This window comes from Pyrus communis, chromosome 1 (assembly GCF_041283825.1).
Source record: "Pyrus communis isolate YQ-2024b chromosome 1, ASM4128382v1, whole genome shotgun sequence".
Lineage (NCBI taxonomy): Eukaryota > Viridiplantae > Streptophyta > Magnoliopsida > Rosales > Rosaceae > Pyrus > Pyrus communis.
Window position 1 is genome coordinate 4,269,244 of NC_142565.1, and position 18,615 is coordinate 4,287,858.

An 18,615-nucleotide genomic window follows, 5' to 3' on the forward strand; every position below is an offset into this window, starting at 1 on the left:
TAATATAAAAGTACGAATCATTAAAAAACCTAATAGCATACAAAGTACTAGTGTATGTGAGACACAATTCAGAGCAAGTCTACAGCAGTCGAAAAAGGAAAGATACGACATATGTACACCCGAAGGTGACCCTACAATGGTGAGTGTCTGTCAGAAATGCCGGGACGCCCTCTGGGATAGACCACCGAACTTGCTAGACCACTAGAACCTGGAGGGGCGCAAAAACAAAAGCGTGAGTGGGCAAAAACAAAGTTCTTTGAAAACTCTTTAGCAAAACACATTCTAACCCCTCGCCGTAAAACCTGTATACTTCCCGAAAATGAACATATATACGTATGTATAGATATGTCAATCATGCTCCACATATGCCATTCATGCTCACAATATGCCATTCATGCTTTGCAATATGCCATTCATGCTTGAGAATATGCCATTACAGAATATCATAATCAATTATAGATGCTCAAGCGTAATTCACATCGAATATATATAATCTGGCAGCCGGGAGTCACCTAACGTGACCTGTACGGCTGCATATAGAGCTTCAATCTCAACTCAATATCTGAATCTGCACACGAGTCGGAACCACCTAACGTGGTCTGTACGACAAGACTGGGTGTAATATATACGCTCTAGTGCTACGATCACGTGAAGACTGTGCGAATAATCGCGGGTCACCTACGAGTCGGAACCACCTAATGTGGTCTGTACGACAAGGCTTGCACCTAACTTGGATCCAAGGCGAGCGTGTGGTGCTGGTGAACATCACGTGAAGGACTGTGCCCTGGCCCTGGGCGGGAGCACTAACACCGGGGGTGCAGATTATGAGCTCTCTAAGCATTTCAAACTACTATTGCATAATAAACAGGAATGCATAACCACATGAATACCGCTTACCTGGCACTTACCTGTGCGTCCACAGCACCAAATACACCTTTATATATGTATGCCAACTACCAACGCACGTGATGATGCGTAAACAATATTCAAATGATGCATGGCATAAAACATATAACCTTTTCTATTTAATTTCTGGGAATTAATATGTATATAGGTATATACGGAAAACAAAAGCCCACTCACTGATAATTAGAAGGGTCGTAGCCCCCCTGCCTCGAGTGCGTACGCTCGTCCTCGGAAAACGAATCACCTATACGCGACAAAGTTACGAAAACATTAATTTAAAAGCACCTAAGCAACTTCTCGTAATAACTTCTCATACATTGCTCAAATTGGACAAATGAATATACCAACGTGACCTACACAACCTCAGGATCACGCCCATATTTTTAGAAAAATTTTTGGACCACGCACGCGCCCCCACGCGCCTGAACACGCACGGACCTACGCGCCCCCACGCGCGGCCCACGTGCACTGCACACTGACGGCGTCAGTTGACGCCGTCAGGAATATTCCGTTAACTGACGGAATATTCCGTCAAATCTAACCGGATTCTGTCACTGCCGTTAGGAATATTCCGTTAGACTTAACGGAATATTCTCCTTTCTTCTCCGGCGAGACGCCGGCGCCGGCGACGGCGCCGGAAAACTGGGTAAATTTCAAACTAAGTTTTCTCCTTCGTTTTTTCAACCATTTTTCACGTTCTTTATACCAAAATGAAGCTTAGGACTAGTAGAATCACGTTAGACTAGTTTTAAGGCCTAAAAATTGCTAGATCATACCTGTCTTCAACTTCAAGAATCGGCCAACTTCGTACAGGACGATCCCGACGTCCAAATTCACCCAACGAACTACTCCGAGGCTCCTTGGGACCTCACAAGCACAACTACAAGCTTAGAAATTCCAAAAACAAGCTAGTTTAGGTTTGCATGAACAGTGTTCAAATCGGACCTCGTGATATCGACGTGAAAATGGTGTTTGCCTTACCTGAAAATGGCACCTTTGAACTCCTCTCAGCTCCACGAACACGATGGTGGTCTTGGTTTCTTGTTTGGTGAAGATTTGATTAGGTTTGTATGTGTGTCCGTGTGTAGAGGAAGAAGAAGAAGAAGAAGGTGAACTCGGGGAGGAAGAGAGAGAGAGAGAGAGAGAGACTGAGAGAAGAGACAGAGTGAGGGAATGAGGGAGGGAATCCCGGGAAGAAAAAGAAAATGTATGATTGTGTGTGGTCCTACCACACCACACAACACAAAAATACACGTAAAATAACAGCTAGGGGGTAAAATTGTAAATTCACACGTACGTTTCGTTAGTTTCGGGACGGGATGTTACAACCTACCCACCTTAATAGAATTTCGTCCCGAAATTCAAACTAACTAATTACACCCCTAACGGTCAAAGAATAATCTTGGATACAAATCCCTCATCCTATTTTCTGTCTCCCATGTCGCTTCTTCAACCGAGTGATTCCTCCACAAGACTTTCACCAAATTCACCGTTTTGTTCCTCAGAACCTTCTCTTTCCAATCTAAGATCGTTAACGGTTCCTCGTCGTACGTCAAATCTGGATTTATCTCTAACGGTTGAGGAGGGATCACATGCAATGGATCAGCAACGTAATGTCGGAGCATAGACACGTGAAAAACGTTATGCACTTTAGCCAACTCCGGAGGCAACTCCAACCTATAAGCTACCTCACCAACTTTTTCTGTGACTATGTACGGTCCGATATACCTGGGACTCAACTTCCCTTTCTTTCCAAACCGCACAACACCTCTCCACGGTGAAAGCTTCAGAAATACCCAATCTCCGACCTCATACGTTCTGTCCGTAGCATGTCGATCTGCTAAACTTTTCTGCCTGTCCTGAGCTGCTTTCAGGTTAGACCTAATTACCTGAACATTTTGAGTAGTCTCCTCAACAATCTCCGGACCTACTAAAACTCTTTCGCCAACCTCCGACCAACATAACGGAGTGCGACAAGATCTACCATACAAAGCCTCAAATGGCGCCATGCCAATGCTCGAATGGAAACTGTTGTTGTAAGCAAATTCCATCAAATCTAACCGCTGGTGCCAAGCATCACTGAACTGTAACACTGATGCTCGCAGCATATCTTCCAAGGTCTGAATAGTTCTCTCAGACTGTCTGTCCGTTTGTGGATGATATGCCGTACTGTAAAGTAGTCTCGTACCCAAAGCTTCCTGAAAGGCTACCCAAAACTTTGATGTGAATCGTGGATCACGATCCGAGACAATACTTACAGGGACACCATGGTACTTCACAACCTTTGAAATAAACAGCTCTGCTAACCGGCTCAAAGAGTACTTCTCTCTTACTGGAATGAAATGTGCCGACTTAGTGAGCCGATCAACGATCACCCAAATGCCATCAAAGCCATTATGTGTACGCGGCAACTTGTACACAAAATCCATAGTGATATTTTCCCACTTCCACTCTGGAACGGGAAGCGGCTGTAACAATCCAAACGGCTTCTTTCTTTCTGCTTTAACCTGCTGACAAACAGTACAACTGCTCACATACTCAGCTATCTCCCTTTTCATACCCGGCCAATAGTAAAATGGTCGAATGGTATGATACATTTTGGTTGCCCCTGGGTGCATGGCATAAGCCGAGATATGTGCTTCATCAAGAATTTCCTTCTTCAAGTCCACATTACTAGGCACGAACATTCTACCCTCTAACATCAACATGCCATCAGAATCACGAACTCTGAGATCTCGCCTCCTTCCTTGATCTCGAGCTCGAATTAGTTCTTGAATCTGTTCATCAGCTACCTGAGCTTCAAGCACCCGATCAACTAAGATTGGCCTAACTTGAAAATTAGCAAGTAATGCCACTTCTCGATCTTCTGCTTCTAACCTTACTCCCGTAGCACGCAAGTCCACCAAAAGAGGAATACGACTAGCGTACAACGCATTGATACGGCCATGTGACTTCCTGCTAAGTGCGTCGGCTACTACGTTCGCACGACCAGGGTGATAATCAATCGTGCAATCGTAATCGCTGAGCAACTCCAACCACCTCCGTTGACGAAGATTAAGTTCCTTCTGGGTAAAGAGATACTGAAGACTCTTGTGATCTGTGAAGATCCTACACTTTTCTCCATAAAGATAGTGTCTCCACAACTTCAACGCAAAGATGATAGCAGCCAATTCCAAATCATGTGTAGGGTAATTCATCTCATGGGTTTTCAACTGCCGCGAAGCATAAGCAATCACCCTACCATGCTGCATCAATACACATCCCAGACCATTCAAGGAAGCATCGCTATAAACCTCGAAATCACCACTATCGTCTGGAAGTGCCAAAACAGGTGCATTAGTAAGACAATGCTTCAACTGCTGGAAACTTTGCTCACACTTATCATTCCACTCAAACTTAACATCTTTCCTTGTTAACCTCGTCAGTGGCAAAGCAATTACCGAAAAATCCTTAACGAATCTCCGATAATATCCCGCCAAACCAATGAAACTTCTCACCTCAGTGACGGTTCGTGGTTGCTCCCAACTCTCCACAGCTGCAACCTTCTGAGGATCAACCAGAATACCTTGAGCAGAAATGATGTGCCCCAAAAACGCGACTTGATCTAACCAGAACTGGCACTTACTAAACTTAGCATACAATTGGTGTTCTCTCAACCTTTTCAACACCAAAGTAAGATGTCGGACATGTTCCGCTTTGGACTTAGAATACACCAGAATATCGTCAATGAAGACAATGACAAATCTATCCAGGTAAGGCTGAAATACCCGGTTCATTAAATCCATAAAAGCTGCTGGTGCATTCGTCAACCCAAATGGCATAACTAGAAACTCGTAATGACCGTAACGAGTCCTGAACGCCGTCTTAGGAACATCATCCCTACTAATCTTCAGCTGATAGTACCCAGACCTCAAGTCTATCTTAGAAAATACACAAGCACCTCTCAGCTGATCAAACAAATCGTCGATACGAGGCAATGGATAACGGTTTTTAATCGTCACCCGATTCAATTGTCTGTAGTCGATACACAGCCTCAAAGTCCCATCTTTCTTTCTCACAAACAACACTGGAGCGCCCCAAGGTGAAATACTAGGCTGAATGAATCCCTTATCCACTAATTCCTGTAATTGCACTTTCAATTCCCTTAACTCAGCAGGAGCCATTCGATAAGGAGTTAATGAAATAGGATTAGTACCTGGAAGCAACTCAATAGTGAAATCCACATCTCGATCTGGGGGTAAACCAGGTAAATCTTCAGGAAAAACATCAGGGAAGTGTCTAACCACTCTCACATCCTCAATTCTGCTAGGAACGGCCTCCTCTAGCACCACATGAGCTAGATACCCCTGACAACCTTTAGACAACAACTTCTTCGCTCGCAAAGTCGAAATAACACCATGTCTTACCCCACTCTGCTCACCCACAAAAGTAACCTCAGGTAATCCAGGACGGTGAAAAGTAACTACTTTCCCGTAACAATCAATGTTGGCACGATAGAAGTGCAACCAATCATTGCCCAAAATCACATCAAAATCGACAATATCTAACGGAATAAGATCCGCGGGCATAACTACACCCTCTACTATCACTGGACATCCTGGGTACACACAATCTACAACACATCTCTCTCCTCTAGGCATAGCGAACTCTAAATCGTACCCTAGAGGTGTGGGGCGAGGTTGCGTTACTTGAGCAAATGTATGAGAAATAACGGAATGTGTAGCTCCACAATCAATTAAGACTCTAGCAAAATAACCAAGAATGTTTAACGTACCCATTATCAAGTCCGGGTTGTTCTGAGCATCCTGCAGGGAAATATTGTGAATACGCCCCTGGCCCTGCTGTCGTCCTCCACGACCTCTGCTCGCTTGAACACCGCGACCTTGAGCTCCACGCCCCTGACTGGGCTGACCCATCTGCCTCGAAGACCCTGCACTACTAGTGGCATTCTCACCCTGCTGATACTGTCCTCCTTGGTACCACTGAGAACCACTTGTTGGAGCTGGAGGATACGGCATGTAGTTGCTGGGATACGGGGGATAACCACCTTGTGAATACGGGTCCTGGGGGTACTGATACGGTCCCGGGGCATAGGGAACAGCATCACCCTGATAGTGATAGGCACCACCTCTACCTGTTTGACCATAATTACTCGGACCTTGGATTTGCCGAATCGGTGCAGGTGGCGGCATAAAGGTCTGCTGCGGCTTCTGTTGCTGACCCTGGGGACAATTCACCGCTCTATGTCCCATCTGCCCACACGTGAAACAAGCACCGTTGCCACGCCTACACTCGCCGAAATGTCGATTATTACATCTACGGCAAAATGGGAGTCGGTTTCGGCCACCATCATCTTGTCTCTGGCCTCGAGCACCTCCATAAAACCTACCTCCACGTCCTTGTCCAGAGGCACTGAAACCACCACTAGACGAACTTGAACTTGCACCACCCCTTTTAAAGTTCTGAGTTTGGCGAGGCCCCAACGATGTTTGACCTTTTCCTTTGTCGTCTTTCTTCTGATTGCCGTTTTTCTCTTCGTCACTATCACTTGACATATTCTCAGAGTCCTCTACCCTCAACAATATCTCATAGAACTCCTGATATGACTCACAGTGAGTAGTAGTTACCATAGAACGCCATTTCTTCTTAGTGCCCAAGCGAAAACGACGAAGCATCTCCGCCTGATTACCAGCGACATCGGGATAGTAACGAGACAAATCAGTGAACTTACGATAGTACTCGTTAGCCGTCATCTTTCGCTGTTTCAATTCAGTGAATTCCTGTTTCTTACGGTCGATATACTCAGGGGGTACAAATCTCCTTTGAAACACGTCTTTGAAAACATTCCAATCGGTCCTCTGAGCTGGAGTCAACCTACGAAGTTCTTGCTCCCACCAAGCTGCAGACTCCATCTCCAGAAACCAAGAGGTTGTCTCAACCCACCTTTCCATAGGAAGGTTCCCCTGGTTATGCAACACACGGAAAGTCTTCTCTATGTGTTCCAACCAACGTTCTGCGCCTTCGTGACCCTCGTTACCTTTAAACTTATCCAACTTCAAGTTATACATAGTCTCCAGAGGAGTCCTCTGGGGAGGGCGCATCACTGTTTGAAGGGCTGTAGCAATCACTTCCCCCAACTGAGTAAGATCAGGAAAACTAAACTCATCTGAGCGACGTGGTTCCCGACGAGGCGGCATGATTCTGACATAAGACACCAACTATTAGAATACTCACAAAGACACAGGACTGCCAAACCTAGGCTCTGATACCAAGCTGACACACCCCGACCGAGATCAGGGCATGCTGGCCGTCACGCGAAGGTGACGTAGCCATGTGCGCGTGCGGAAGCTAAAGGTATAGTAATATAAAAGTACGAATCATTAAAAAACCTAATAGCATACAAAGTACTAGTGTATGTGAGACACAATTCAGAGCAAGTCTACAGCAGTCGAAAAAGGAAAGATACGACATATGTACACCCGAAGGTGACCCTACAATGGTGAGTGTCTGTCAGAAATGCCGGGACGCCCTCTGGGATAGACCACCGAACTTGCTAGACCACTAGAACCTGGAGGGGCGCAAAAACAAAAGCGTGAGTGGGCAAAAACAAAGTTCTTTGAAAACTCTTTAGCAAAACACATTCTAACCCCTCGCCGTAAAACCTGTATACTTCCCAGAAAATGAACATATATACGTATGTATAGATATGTCAATCATGCTCCACATATGCCATTCATGCTCACAATATGCCATTCATGCTTTGCAATATGCCATTCATGCTTGAGAATATGCCATTACAGAATATCATAATCAATTATAGATGCTCAAGCGTAATTCACATCGAATATATATAATTTGGCAGCCGGGAGTCACCTAACGTGACCTGTACGGCTGCATATAGAGCTTCAATCTCAACTCAATATCTGAATCTGCACACGAGTCGGAACCACCTAACGTGGTCTGTACGACAAGACTGGGTGTAATATATACGCTCTAGTGCTACGATCACGTGAAGACTGTGCGAATAATCGCGGGTCACCTACGAGTCGGAACCACCTAATGTGGTCTGTACGACAAGGCTTGCACCTAACTTGGATCCAAGGCGAGCGTGTGGTGCTGGTGAACATCACGTGAAGGACTGTGCCCTGGCCCTGGGCGGGAGCACTAACACCGGGGGTGCAGATTATGAGCTCTCTAAGCATTTCAAACTACTATTGCATAATAAACAGGAATGCATAACCACATGAATACCGCTTACCTGGCACTTACCTGTGCGTCCACAGCACCAAATACACCTTTATATATGTATGCCAACTACCAACGCACGTGATGATGCGTAAACAATATTCAAATGATGCATGGCATAAAACATATAACCTTTTCTATTTAATTTCTGGGAATTAATATGTATATAGGTATATACGGAAAACAAAAGCCCACTCACTGATAATTAGAAGGGTCGTAGCCCCCCTGCCTCGAGTGCGTACGCTCGTCCTCGGAAAACGAATCACCTATACGCGACAAAGTTACGAAAACATTAATTTAAAAGCACCTAAGCAACTTCTCGTAATAACTTCTCATACATTGCTCAAATTGGACAAATGAATATACCAACGTGACCTACACAACCTCAGGATCACGCCCATATTTTTAGAAAAATTTTTGGACCACGCACGCGCCCCCACGCGCCTGAACACGCACGGACCTACGCGCCCCCACGCGCGGCCCACGTGCACTGCACACTGACGGCGTCAGTTGACGCCGTCAGGAATATTCCGTTAACTGACGGAATATTCCGTCAAATCTAACCGGATTCTGTCACTGCCGTTAGGAATATTCCGTTAGACTTAACGGAATATTCTCCTTTCTTCTCCGGCGAGACGCCGGCGCCGGCGACGGCGCCGGAAAACTGGGTAAATTTCAAACTAAGTTTTCTCCTTCGTTTTTTTTCAACCATTTTTCACGTTCTTTATACCAAAATGAAGCTTAGGACTAGTAGAATCACGTTAGACTAGTTTTAAGGCCTAAAAATTGCTAGATCATACCTGTCTTCAACTTCAAGAATCGGCCAACTTCGTACAGGACGATCCCGACGTCCAAATTCACCCAACGAACTACTCCGAGGCTCCTTGGGACCTCACAAGCACAACTACAAGCTTAGAAATTCCAAAAACAAGCTAGTTTAGGTTTGCATGAACAGTGTTCAAATCGGACCTCGTGATATCGACGTGAAAATGGTGTTTGCCTTACCTGAAAATGGCACCTTTGAACTCCTCTCAGCTCCACGAACACGATGGTGGTCTTGGTTTCTTGTTTGGTGAAGATTTGATTAGGTTTGTATGTGTGTCCGTGTGTAGAGGAAGAAGAAGAAGAAGAAGGTGAACTCGGGGAGGAAGAGAGAGAGAGAGAGAGAGAGACTGAGAGAAGAGACAGAGTGAGGGAATGAGGGAGGGAATCCCGGGAAGAAAAAGAAAATGTATGATTGTGTGTGGTCCTACCACACCACACAACACAAAAATACACGTAAAATAACAGCTAGGGGGGTAAAATTGTAAATTCACACGTACGTTTCGTTAGTTTCGGGACGGGATGTTACAGTTATGCGTATAACCATTTACCTGTGAAATTTAAATGGACGGTTATGGGTATTACCTGCGGTTATAAACGGGTACCCATTTAACCGTTTATTTTAATATTTGTAAAACTAAAATTAAAAAAATAATAAAAAAATTAGTTTCTAACTAGGTTTAGTATCCTAAGATATAATTGGTTATAAAAGGCCATATAGTATGTATGTGTGTGTGTGTATATATATGCCTCACTTGAGAGAAAAATATAGTTGATAGAACGGGCTAATATTTAATATATATGATTGAATATGCCAAAGCATTAGAGTGTTCGACAGTTTTGTTTTGGAGTCTTTTGAAGCTTTAACGAATTCAACATAATGATTACCTTCAGCATTTAGAAACATGTTATTATCAGATGATGCGTACCTATATATATTATCATAGTTGTTAGAGATTGAAGTGAAATGAGAGCTATGTATTATTCTGTTTATTTTCTTCACTAGTATCAGATAAGAGAAATGAATGTAAAGAGTGACAAATGAGGAAAACATGATTATTACTTTCTGCTTTTCATCTTTTTGTATTACCCATACGATACAAGCATACGTCTCTTTTAATGCATGTAAAAGGCTTACACACCAAAACAATAAAAACCAAACTTCTACTATTTAAGCAATATTATTTTGACTTATATTCTTCCACTTTCCACCTTTAGCCATATGTGGGCATTCAAACCAATTTCACAACAAAAATCATTACTTGAGTATTTATAGTCTCAACAACTACTAATGTTAGTGAGAAACAATTCAATAATTAATTACAAAAAAACAAAAAGGCATAACTTTGTATTACTTGTAAGGCAAGTAACCCCATTATTTTTCTTAAAAAATGCACAAGGTAAGGAGAAATATCATCACAATAATTACCAAGCCTATATTTTCTCTTTATGCAACTGCACCCCTCTCTCTCTCCTTCAGTTAAATTTAGGCCACAACACATTGTTAAACACGCTCTTGACACTTAGGTAAGGAACTAAATGCTTGTTTACTACAAAGTTGTTCACAATATTCATCAAGCAATCCAAGTAATCTATAAAACATGGTTTCAATTTCAATATTTTTTTCAGCAATGATTGCATAAAACATTTATCATGAAGCATGAACTCTAATTTTACGTTTTTTTTTTTTCTTTTCAAATTATAGATTCAGCTTAATTTCGAGTCACCAAGTCATTCCTGCTCCAAAACTCTAAGGTCCAAAACAAAACCATTTTGCATCACCTTTCTTACAAACCTAGGTTGCCTGCAGTCGACTCGCAACTCAATTGGGCATATGCACCAAACCGTCCCACTTGTTTTTTTTTTTTTGGGCCTTATTTTATTTTTTGCTTGCATGAAATAACAAGCCCATGGGTTGGGCCTTGTTTTCCACTTTTCCTTCTTCGCCCAATAGTTGGATATATAATCTGTTAATCCATTTACTTCTCATTTGTTGACTAGCCACCCAACAACCACTCTTTTGGGCCTATAAGCCACGACAGCCCCATAATTTGGGTCATCACTCATTCTTTTCACACATAGGTCCCGAAGTTATTCATGTTCACTACATATGTATATTGTATTTGTTTGTAGATATCATGAACATAAAGTTCGTACTTAAACTCGAGCTTGAAATTTTGAAAATAAGTGTCATAGAAATTCGAAGTTTCATAAAACAATACACCCGTAAAAATCTGGAGTTCTTGTAGGTGATTTGTTAGGATTACATGTAGATGATGCTTTTAAAAACAACTGTAAAATTTAGTTTGTGCAAATTACTTTATTGTCCATAATTTTATTTTGTGATACAAGATAAAAATGTTTTTTCACCCTCTTATAGTTGACAAAAAGAGTTTCATTAATATGTGGTTTAAATTAACTTATTGCTTACAAATATGTTATGTGTAAATAAACTAACTTGCAATAGGTCCAATTTAATGGAAAGAGATCCCCTTCGGATTCCTTCCATCAAATCCACCCAATCAATCAATACATGCCCTTGAAATTTGATCCAACGGCTACAAACAGGGGGGCCCTTTAAAAGTTGTAATAACTTTAACTGTTGGACTAAATATCAAGGATCCGAATTAGGTGATTGGGTATTTAGTAGAAGAGATCCGGAAATGATCCATTTCCCAATTTTATGCCCTAACAATTAGATTAGTCCAATTTTTAGTTATTTTTTCATTTAGGTCCATGACTAGGACTCCATGTGTTAGCACTTTTTGTTGTTAATTTGATACTTTGTATTGTGATTACTATTTTACTCTACTATAGCTATTCAATGGAAAAAAAAAAAAAAAAAAAAAAGAAGAAATGAAACGATCGGTACTTTTATAGCGACTATTATTGAGGATAATCGGTATAAAGCTAGTGACTGATTCCAGCAAAAGTCGCTATCTTCATACCGATCCATCCTTTTTCAATTTTTTTTTCCCGTGTGTTTGTTTGTTTTTGTTTTTTAATATTTTGTTCATGTTTCCTTTATTTCTCTTACCATAACAACAAACTATCATCTTCGTGTTTTTCAAAATATATTTTTTATGTGCAAAATATATTATAATTCATTTTTAAACACTTGTAATCAATGATTTAAAACCCAAATTTAAGGATATTTTTCTATTTTCTCACTTTAAGAATCAATAAAAAATAGTTTTAAGACCTAATAATCGGTAGAATCACATCCAAAGGTTTTACAATATTTTCCTTAACTCCAACGCAAAATATTTCTTAAAGCTAAAAATTTCAAATTTTTTTGTTTCACAAAATAACTGTGTGCTATAACTTAAAGTTAGAGTCATTCGATTCGCATCACATATTTTCTAAAATTAATTTAGGACATTTCCAAAATTGTGAACACCTATAAATCTCTTTTTTTTTGGGGGGGAGGGGGGGGGAGCTCGCCATTAGTTATATTACCTTTCTTTTTTTTTTTAACTCAGGTACCCTATTAGTCGGCATAAATCCAGATTTCAGCTGATCTTTTACAATCTAAACTACCTATCATATAAGTACTTTTACAGTCTAAGTACATGTCATATAAGTACTTGTACAAGTTAAAGTACCTATCATATTATAATATTAGTCGGCATAAACTTAGATTTCAACTGATCGTTTATAATCTAAACTACTTATTATATAAGTACTTTTACAGTCTGAATTACCTGCCATATAAGTACTTGTACAAGCTAAACTACCTATCATGGTGGAATATGTAATTTTACATGATTCTAACAGTAAGGTGTAGTCCTCCATCTTGGTAATGTTAAAAGCCCCCGAAGCTAACACAATCAATGTCAAAAGCCTCTTGAGCAATTACTTACATAAGACAATCAATGTATAATGTTCACGAATCATGTAGACTAGAATCCTGTAACAAATACTACAAAAAATGAAGCTTACTGTAAAATTTAGTTTGTGCAAATTACTTTATTGTCCATAATTTTATTTTGTGATACAAGACAAAAATGTTTTTTCCCCCTCTTATAGTTGACAAAAAGAATTTCATTAATATGTGGTTTAAATTAACTTATTCCTTACAAATATGTTTTGTGTAAATAAACTAACTTTAAATAGGTCCAATTTTATGGAAAGAGATCCCCTTCGGATTCCTTCCATCAAATCCACCCAATCAATCAATCAATCCAGACCCTTGAAATTTGATCCAACGGCTACAAACAGGGGGCCCCTTTAAAAGTTGTAATAACTTTAACTGTTGGACTAAATTTCAAGGATCCGAATTAGGTGATTGGGTATTTAGTAGAAGGGATCCGGAAATGATCCATTTCCCAATTTTATGCCCTAACAATTAGATTAGTCCAATTTTTAGTTATTTTTTTATTTAGGTCCATGACTAGGACTCCATGTGTTTGCACTTTTTGTTGTTAATTTGATACTTTGTATTGTGATTACCATTTTACTCTACTATAGCTATTCAATGGGAAAAACAAAAAATGAAACTAAACGATCGGTACTATGTTAGCTACTATGTTTGAGGATAATCGCTAAAAAGCTAGTGACTAATGCAGTTCAAAGTCGCTATCTTCATACCGATCCATCCTTTTTCAATTTTGTTTCCAGTGTGTTTGTTTGTTTTTGTTTTTGTTTTTTTTTTTTTTTAATATTTTGTTAATGTTTCTTTTATTTCTCTTACCATAACAATAAACTATTATCTTCGGGTTTTTCAAAATATATTTTTTATCTGCAAAATATATTATAATTCATTTTTAAACACTTGTAATCAATGATTTAAAACCCAAATTTAAGGATATTTTTCTATTTTCTCACTTTAAGAATCAATAAAAAATAGTTTTAGGACCTAATAATCGGTAGAATCACATCTAAAGGTTTTACAATATTTTCCTTCACTCCAACGCAAAATATTTCTTAAAGCTAAAAATTTCAAATTTTTTTGTTTCACAAAAAAACTGTGTGCTATAACTTAAAGTTAGAGTCATCTGATTCGCACCACATATTTTCTAAAATTAATTTAGGACATTTCCAAAATTGTGAACACCTATAAATCTCTTTTTTTTGGGGGGAGGGGGGGACAGCTCGCTATTAGTTATATTATTTTTCTATTTTTTTTTTAACTTAGGTAGCCTATTAGTCGGCATAAACTCAGATTTCAGCTGATCTTTTACAATCTAAACTACCTATCATATAAGTACTTTTACAGTCTAAAGTACATGTCATAAAAGTACTTGTACAAGTTAAAGTACCTATCATATTATAATATTAGTCGACATAAACTTAGATTTCAACTGATCGTTTATAATCTAAACTACCTATTATATAAGTACTTTTACAGTTTGAACTACCTGCCATATAAGTATTTGTACAAGCTAAACTACCTATCTTATTGTAACTACCTATCATGGTGCAATATGTAATTTTACATGATTCTAACAGTAAGGTGTAGTCCTCCATCTTGGTAATGTTAAAAGCCCTCGAAGCTAACACAATCAATGTCAAAAGCCTCTTGAGCAATTACTTACACAAGACAATCAATGTATAATGCTCGCGAATCATGTAGACTAGAATCCTGTAACAAATACTATAAAAAATGAAGCTTACTGTAAAATTTAGTTTGTGCAAATTACTTTATTGTCCATAATTTTATTTTGTGATACAAGACAAAAATGTTTTTTCACCTCTTATAGTTGACAAAAAGAGTTTCATTAATATGTGGTTTAAATTAACTTATTCCTTACAAATATGTTATGTGTAAATAAACTAACTTTAAATAGGTCCAATTTTATGGAAAGAGATCCCCTTCGGATTCCTTCCATCAAATCCACCCAATCAATCAATCCAGACCCTTGAAATTTGATCCAACGGCTACAAACAGGGGGCCCCTTTAAAAGTTGTAATAACTTTAACTGTTGGACTAAATATCAAGGATCCGAATTAGGTGATTGGGTATTTAGTAGAAGAGATCCGGAAATGATCCATTTCCCAATTTTATGCCCTAACAATTAGATTAGTCCAATTTTTAGTTATTTTTTTATTTAGGTCCATGACTAGGACTCCATGTGTTAGCACTTTTTGTTGTTAATTTGATACTTTGTATTGTGATTACTATTTTACTCTACTATAGCTATTCAATGGAAAAAAAATAAAAATGAAATGAAACGATCGGTACTTTGCTAGCTACTATCTTTGAGGATAATCGCTATTCCAATAAAAGTCGCTATCTTCATACCGATCCATCCTTTTTCAATTTTTTTTTCCAGTGTGTTTGTTTGTTTTTGTTTTTGTTTTTGTTTTTTTTTTTAATATTTTGTTAATGTTTCTGACACACCCCGACCGAGATCAGGGCATGCTGGCCGTCACGCGAAGGTGACGTAGCCATGTGCGCGTGCGGAAGCTAAAGGTATAGTAATATAAAAGTACGAATCATTAAAAACCTAATAGCATACAAAGTACTAGTGTATGAGAGACACAATTCAGAGCAAGTCTACAGCAGTCGAAAAAGGAAAGATACGACATATGTACACCCGAAGGTGACCCTACAATGGTGAGTGTCTGTCAGAAATGCCGGGACGCCCTCTGGGATAGACCACCGAACTTGCTAGACCACTAGAACCTGGAGGGGCGCAAAAACAAAAGCGTGAGTGGGCAAAAACAAAGTTCTTTGAAAACTCTTTAGCAAAACACATTCTAACCCCTCGCCGTAAAACCTGTATACTTCCCGAAAATGAACATATATACGTATGTATAGATATGTCAATCATGCTCCACATATGCCATTCATGCTCACAATATGCCATTCATGCTTTGCAATATGCCATTCATGCTTGAGAATATGCCATTACAGAATATCATAATCAATTATAAATGCTCAAGTGTAATTCACATCGAATATATATAATCTGGCAGCCGGGAGTCACCTAACGTGACCTGTACGGCTGCATATAGAGCTTCAATCTCAACTCAATATCTGAATCTGCACACGAGTCGGAACCACCTAACGTGGTCTGTACGACAAGACTGGGTGTAATATATACGCTCTAGTGCTACGATCACGTGAAGACTGTGCGAATAATCGCGGGTCACCTACGAGTCGGAACCACCTAATGTGGTCTGTACGACAAGGCTTGCACCTAACTTGGATCCAAGGCGAGCGTGTGGTGCTGGTGAACATCACGTGAAGGACTGTGCCCTGGCCCTGGGCGGGAGCACTAACACCGGGGGTGCAGATTATGAGCTCTCTAAGCATTTCAAACTACTATTGCATAATAAACAGGAATGCATAACCACATGAATACCGCTTACCTGGCACTTACCTGTGCGTCCACAGCACCAAATACACATTTATATATGTATGCCAACTACCAACGCACGTGATGATGCGTAAACAATATTCAAATGATGCATGGCATAAAACATATAACCTTTTCTATTTAATTTCTGGGAATTAATATGTATATAGGTATATACGGAAAACAAAAGCCCACTCACTGATAATTAGAAGGGTCGTAGCCCCCCTGCCTCGAGTGCGTACGCTCGTCCTCGGAAAACGAATCACCTATACGCGACAAAGTTACGAAAACATTAATTTAAAAGCACCTAAGCAACTTCTCGTAATAACTTCTCATACATTGCTCAAATTGGACAAATGAATATACCAACGTGACCTACACAACCTCAGGATCACGCCCATATTTTTAGAAAAAATTTTGGACCACGCACGCGCCCCCACGCGCCTGAACACGCACGGACCTACGCGCCCCCACGCGCGGCCCACGTGCACTGCACACTGACGGCGTCAGTTGACGCCGTCAGGAATATTCCGTTAACTGACGGAATATTCCGTCAAATCTAACCGGATTCTGTCACTGCCGTTAGGAATATTCCGTTAGACTTAACGGAATATTCTCCTTTCTTCTCCGGCGAGACGCCGGCGCCGGCGACGGCGCCGGAAAACTGGGTAATTTTCAAACTAAGTTTTCTCCTTCGTTTTTCAACCATTTTTCACGTTCTTTATACCAAAATGAAGCTTAGGACTAGTAGAATCACGTTAGACTAGTTTTAAGGCCTAAAAATTGCTAGATCATACCTGTCTTCAACTTCAAGAATCGGCCAACTTCGTACAGGACGATCCCGACGTCCAAATTCACCCAACGAACTACTCCGAGGCTCCTTGGGACCTCACAAGCACAACTACAAGCTTAGAAATTCCAAAAACAAGCTAGTTTAGGTTTGCATGAACAGTGTTCAAATCGGACCTCGTGATATCGACGTGAAAATGGTGTTTTCCTTACCTGAAAATGGCACCTTTGAACTCCTCTCAGCTCCACGAACACGATGGTGGTCTTGGTTTCTTGTTTGGTGAAGATTTGATTAGGTTTGTATGTGTGTCCGTGTGTAGAGGAAGAAGAAGAAGAAGAAGGTGAACTCGGGGAGGAAGAGAGAGAGAGAGAGAGACTGAGAGAAGAGACAGAGTGAGGGAATGAGGGAGGGAATCCCGGGAAGAAAAAGAAAATGTATGATTGTGTGTGGTCCTACCACACCACACAACACAAAAATACACGTAAAATAACAGCTAGGGGGGTAAAATTGTAAATTCACACGTACGTTTCGTTAGTTTCGGGACGGGATGTTACAACCTACCCACCTTAATAGAATTTCGTCCCGAAATTCAAACTAACTAATTACACCCCTAACGGTCAAAGAATAATCTTGGATACAAATCCCTCATCCTATTTTCTGTCTCCCATGTCGCTTCTTCAACCGAGTGATTCCTCCACAAGACTTTCACCAAATTCACCGTTTTGTTCCTCAGAACCTTCTCTTTCCAATCTAAGATCGTTAACGGTTCCTCGTCGTACGTCAAATCTGGATTTATCTCTAACGGTTGAGGAGGTATCACATGCAATGGATCAGCAACGTAATGTCGGAGCATAGACACGTGAAAAACGTTATGCACTTTAGCCAACTCCGGAGGCAACTCCAACCTATAAGCTACCTCACCAACTTTTTCTGTGACTATGTACGGTCCGATATACCTGGGACTCAACTTCCCTTTCTTTCCAAACCGCACAACACCTCTCCACGGTGAAAGCTTCAGAAATACCCAATCTCCGACCTCATACGTTCTGTCCGTAGCACGTCGATCTGCTAAACTTTTCTGTCTGTCCTGAGCTGCTTTCAGGTTAGACCTAATTACCTGAACATTTTGAGTAGTCTCCTCGACAATCTCCGGACCTACCAAGACTCTTTCGCCAACCTCCGACCAACATAACGGAGTGCGACAAGATCTACCATACAAAGCTTCAAATGGCGCCATGCCAATGCTCGAATGGAAACTGTTGTTGTAAGCAAATTCCATCAAATCTAACCGCTGGTGCCAAGCATCATTGAACTGTAACACTGATGCTCGCAGCATATCTTCCAAGGTCTGAATAGTTCTCTCAGACTGTCCGTCCGTTTGTGGATGATATGCCGTACTGTAAAGTAGTCTCGTACCCAAAGCTTCCTGAAAGGCTACCCAAAACTTTGATGTGAATCGTGGATCACGATCCGAGACAATACTTACAGGGACACCATGGTACTTCACAACCTTTGAAATAAACAGCTCTGCTAACCGGCTCAAAGAGT

At 40.5% G+C, this 18,615-nt stretch overlaps 1 protein-coding gene and 2 long non-coding RNA genes across 6 annotated transcripts; all 3 read right to left on the reverse strand.

Annotated features, from left to right (window-relative positions):
- Positions 1 to 6,580, reverse strand: LOC148699002 (uncharacterized). 3 transcript variants are annotated; one of them, XR_015952626.1, is made up of 4 exons: positions 1,888 to 2,025; positions 1,683 to 1,793; positions 1,084 to 1,150; positions 1 to 208 (listed from the first exon to the last, which is right to left on the reverse strand). XR_015952626.1 is itself a non-coding variant. In XM_088678478.1 (3 exons), the coding sequence occupies exons 1-3, from the start codon at positions 6,534 to 6,536 to the stop codon at positions 202 to 204; spliced, it is 930 nt and encodes a 309-aa protein (XP_088534604.1). In that variant the 5' UTR covers positions 6,537 to 6,580; the 3' UTR covers positions 1 to 201. The 3 variants fall into 3 exon arrangements, 1 of the variants encoding a protein (XP_088534604.1); XM_088678478.1 differs by lacking the exons at positions 1,683 to 1,793; positions 1,888 to 2,025 and adding an exon at positions 5,681 to 6,580; XR_015952623.1 differs by lacking the exon at positions 1 to 208 and having other exon boundaries at positions 1,002 to 1,150.
- A 686-nt stretch (positions 6,581 to 7,266) lies between these two features.
- Positions 7,267 to 9,294, reverse strand: LOC148699003 (uncharacterized). The gene is made up of 4 exons (XR_015952629.1): positions 9,157 to 9,294; positions 8,952 to 9,062; positions 8,351 to 8,417; positions 7,267 to 7,474 (listed from the first exon to the last, which is right to left on the reverse strand). It is a non-coding gene; the product is annotated as an uncharacterized LOC148699003 (long non-coding RNA).
- Positions 9,295 to 15,411: 6,117 nt separating this feature from the next.
- On the reverse strand, positions 15,412 to 17,512 carry LOC148699004 (uncharacterized). 2 transcript variants are annotated; one of them, XR_015952638.1, is made up of 3 exons: positions 17,075 to 17,262; positions 16,477 to 16,543; positions 15,412 to 15,601 (listed from the first exon to the last, which is right to left on the reverse strand). It is a non-coding gene; the product is annotated as an uncharacterized LOC148699004 (long non-coding RNA). The 2 variants fall into 2 exon arrangements; XR_015952636.1 differs by lacking the exon at positions 15,412 to 15,601 and adding an exon at positions 17,280 to 17,512 and having other exon boundaries at positions 15,905 to 16,543; positions 17,075 to 17,185.
- Between the last annotated feature and the right edge of the window lie 1,103 nt (positions 17,513 to 18,615).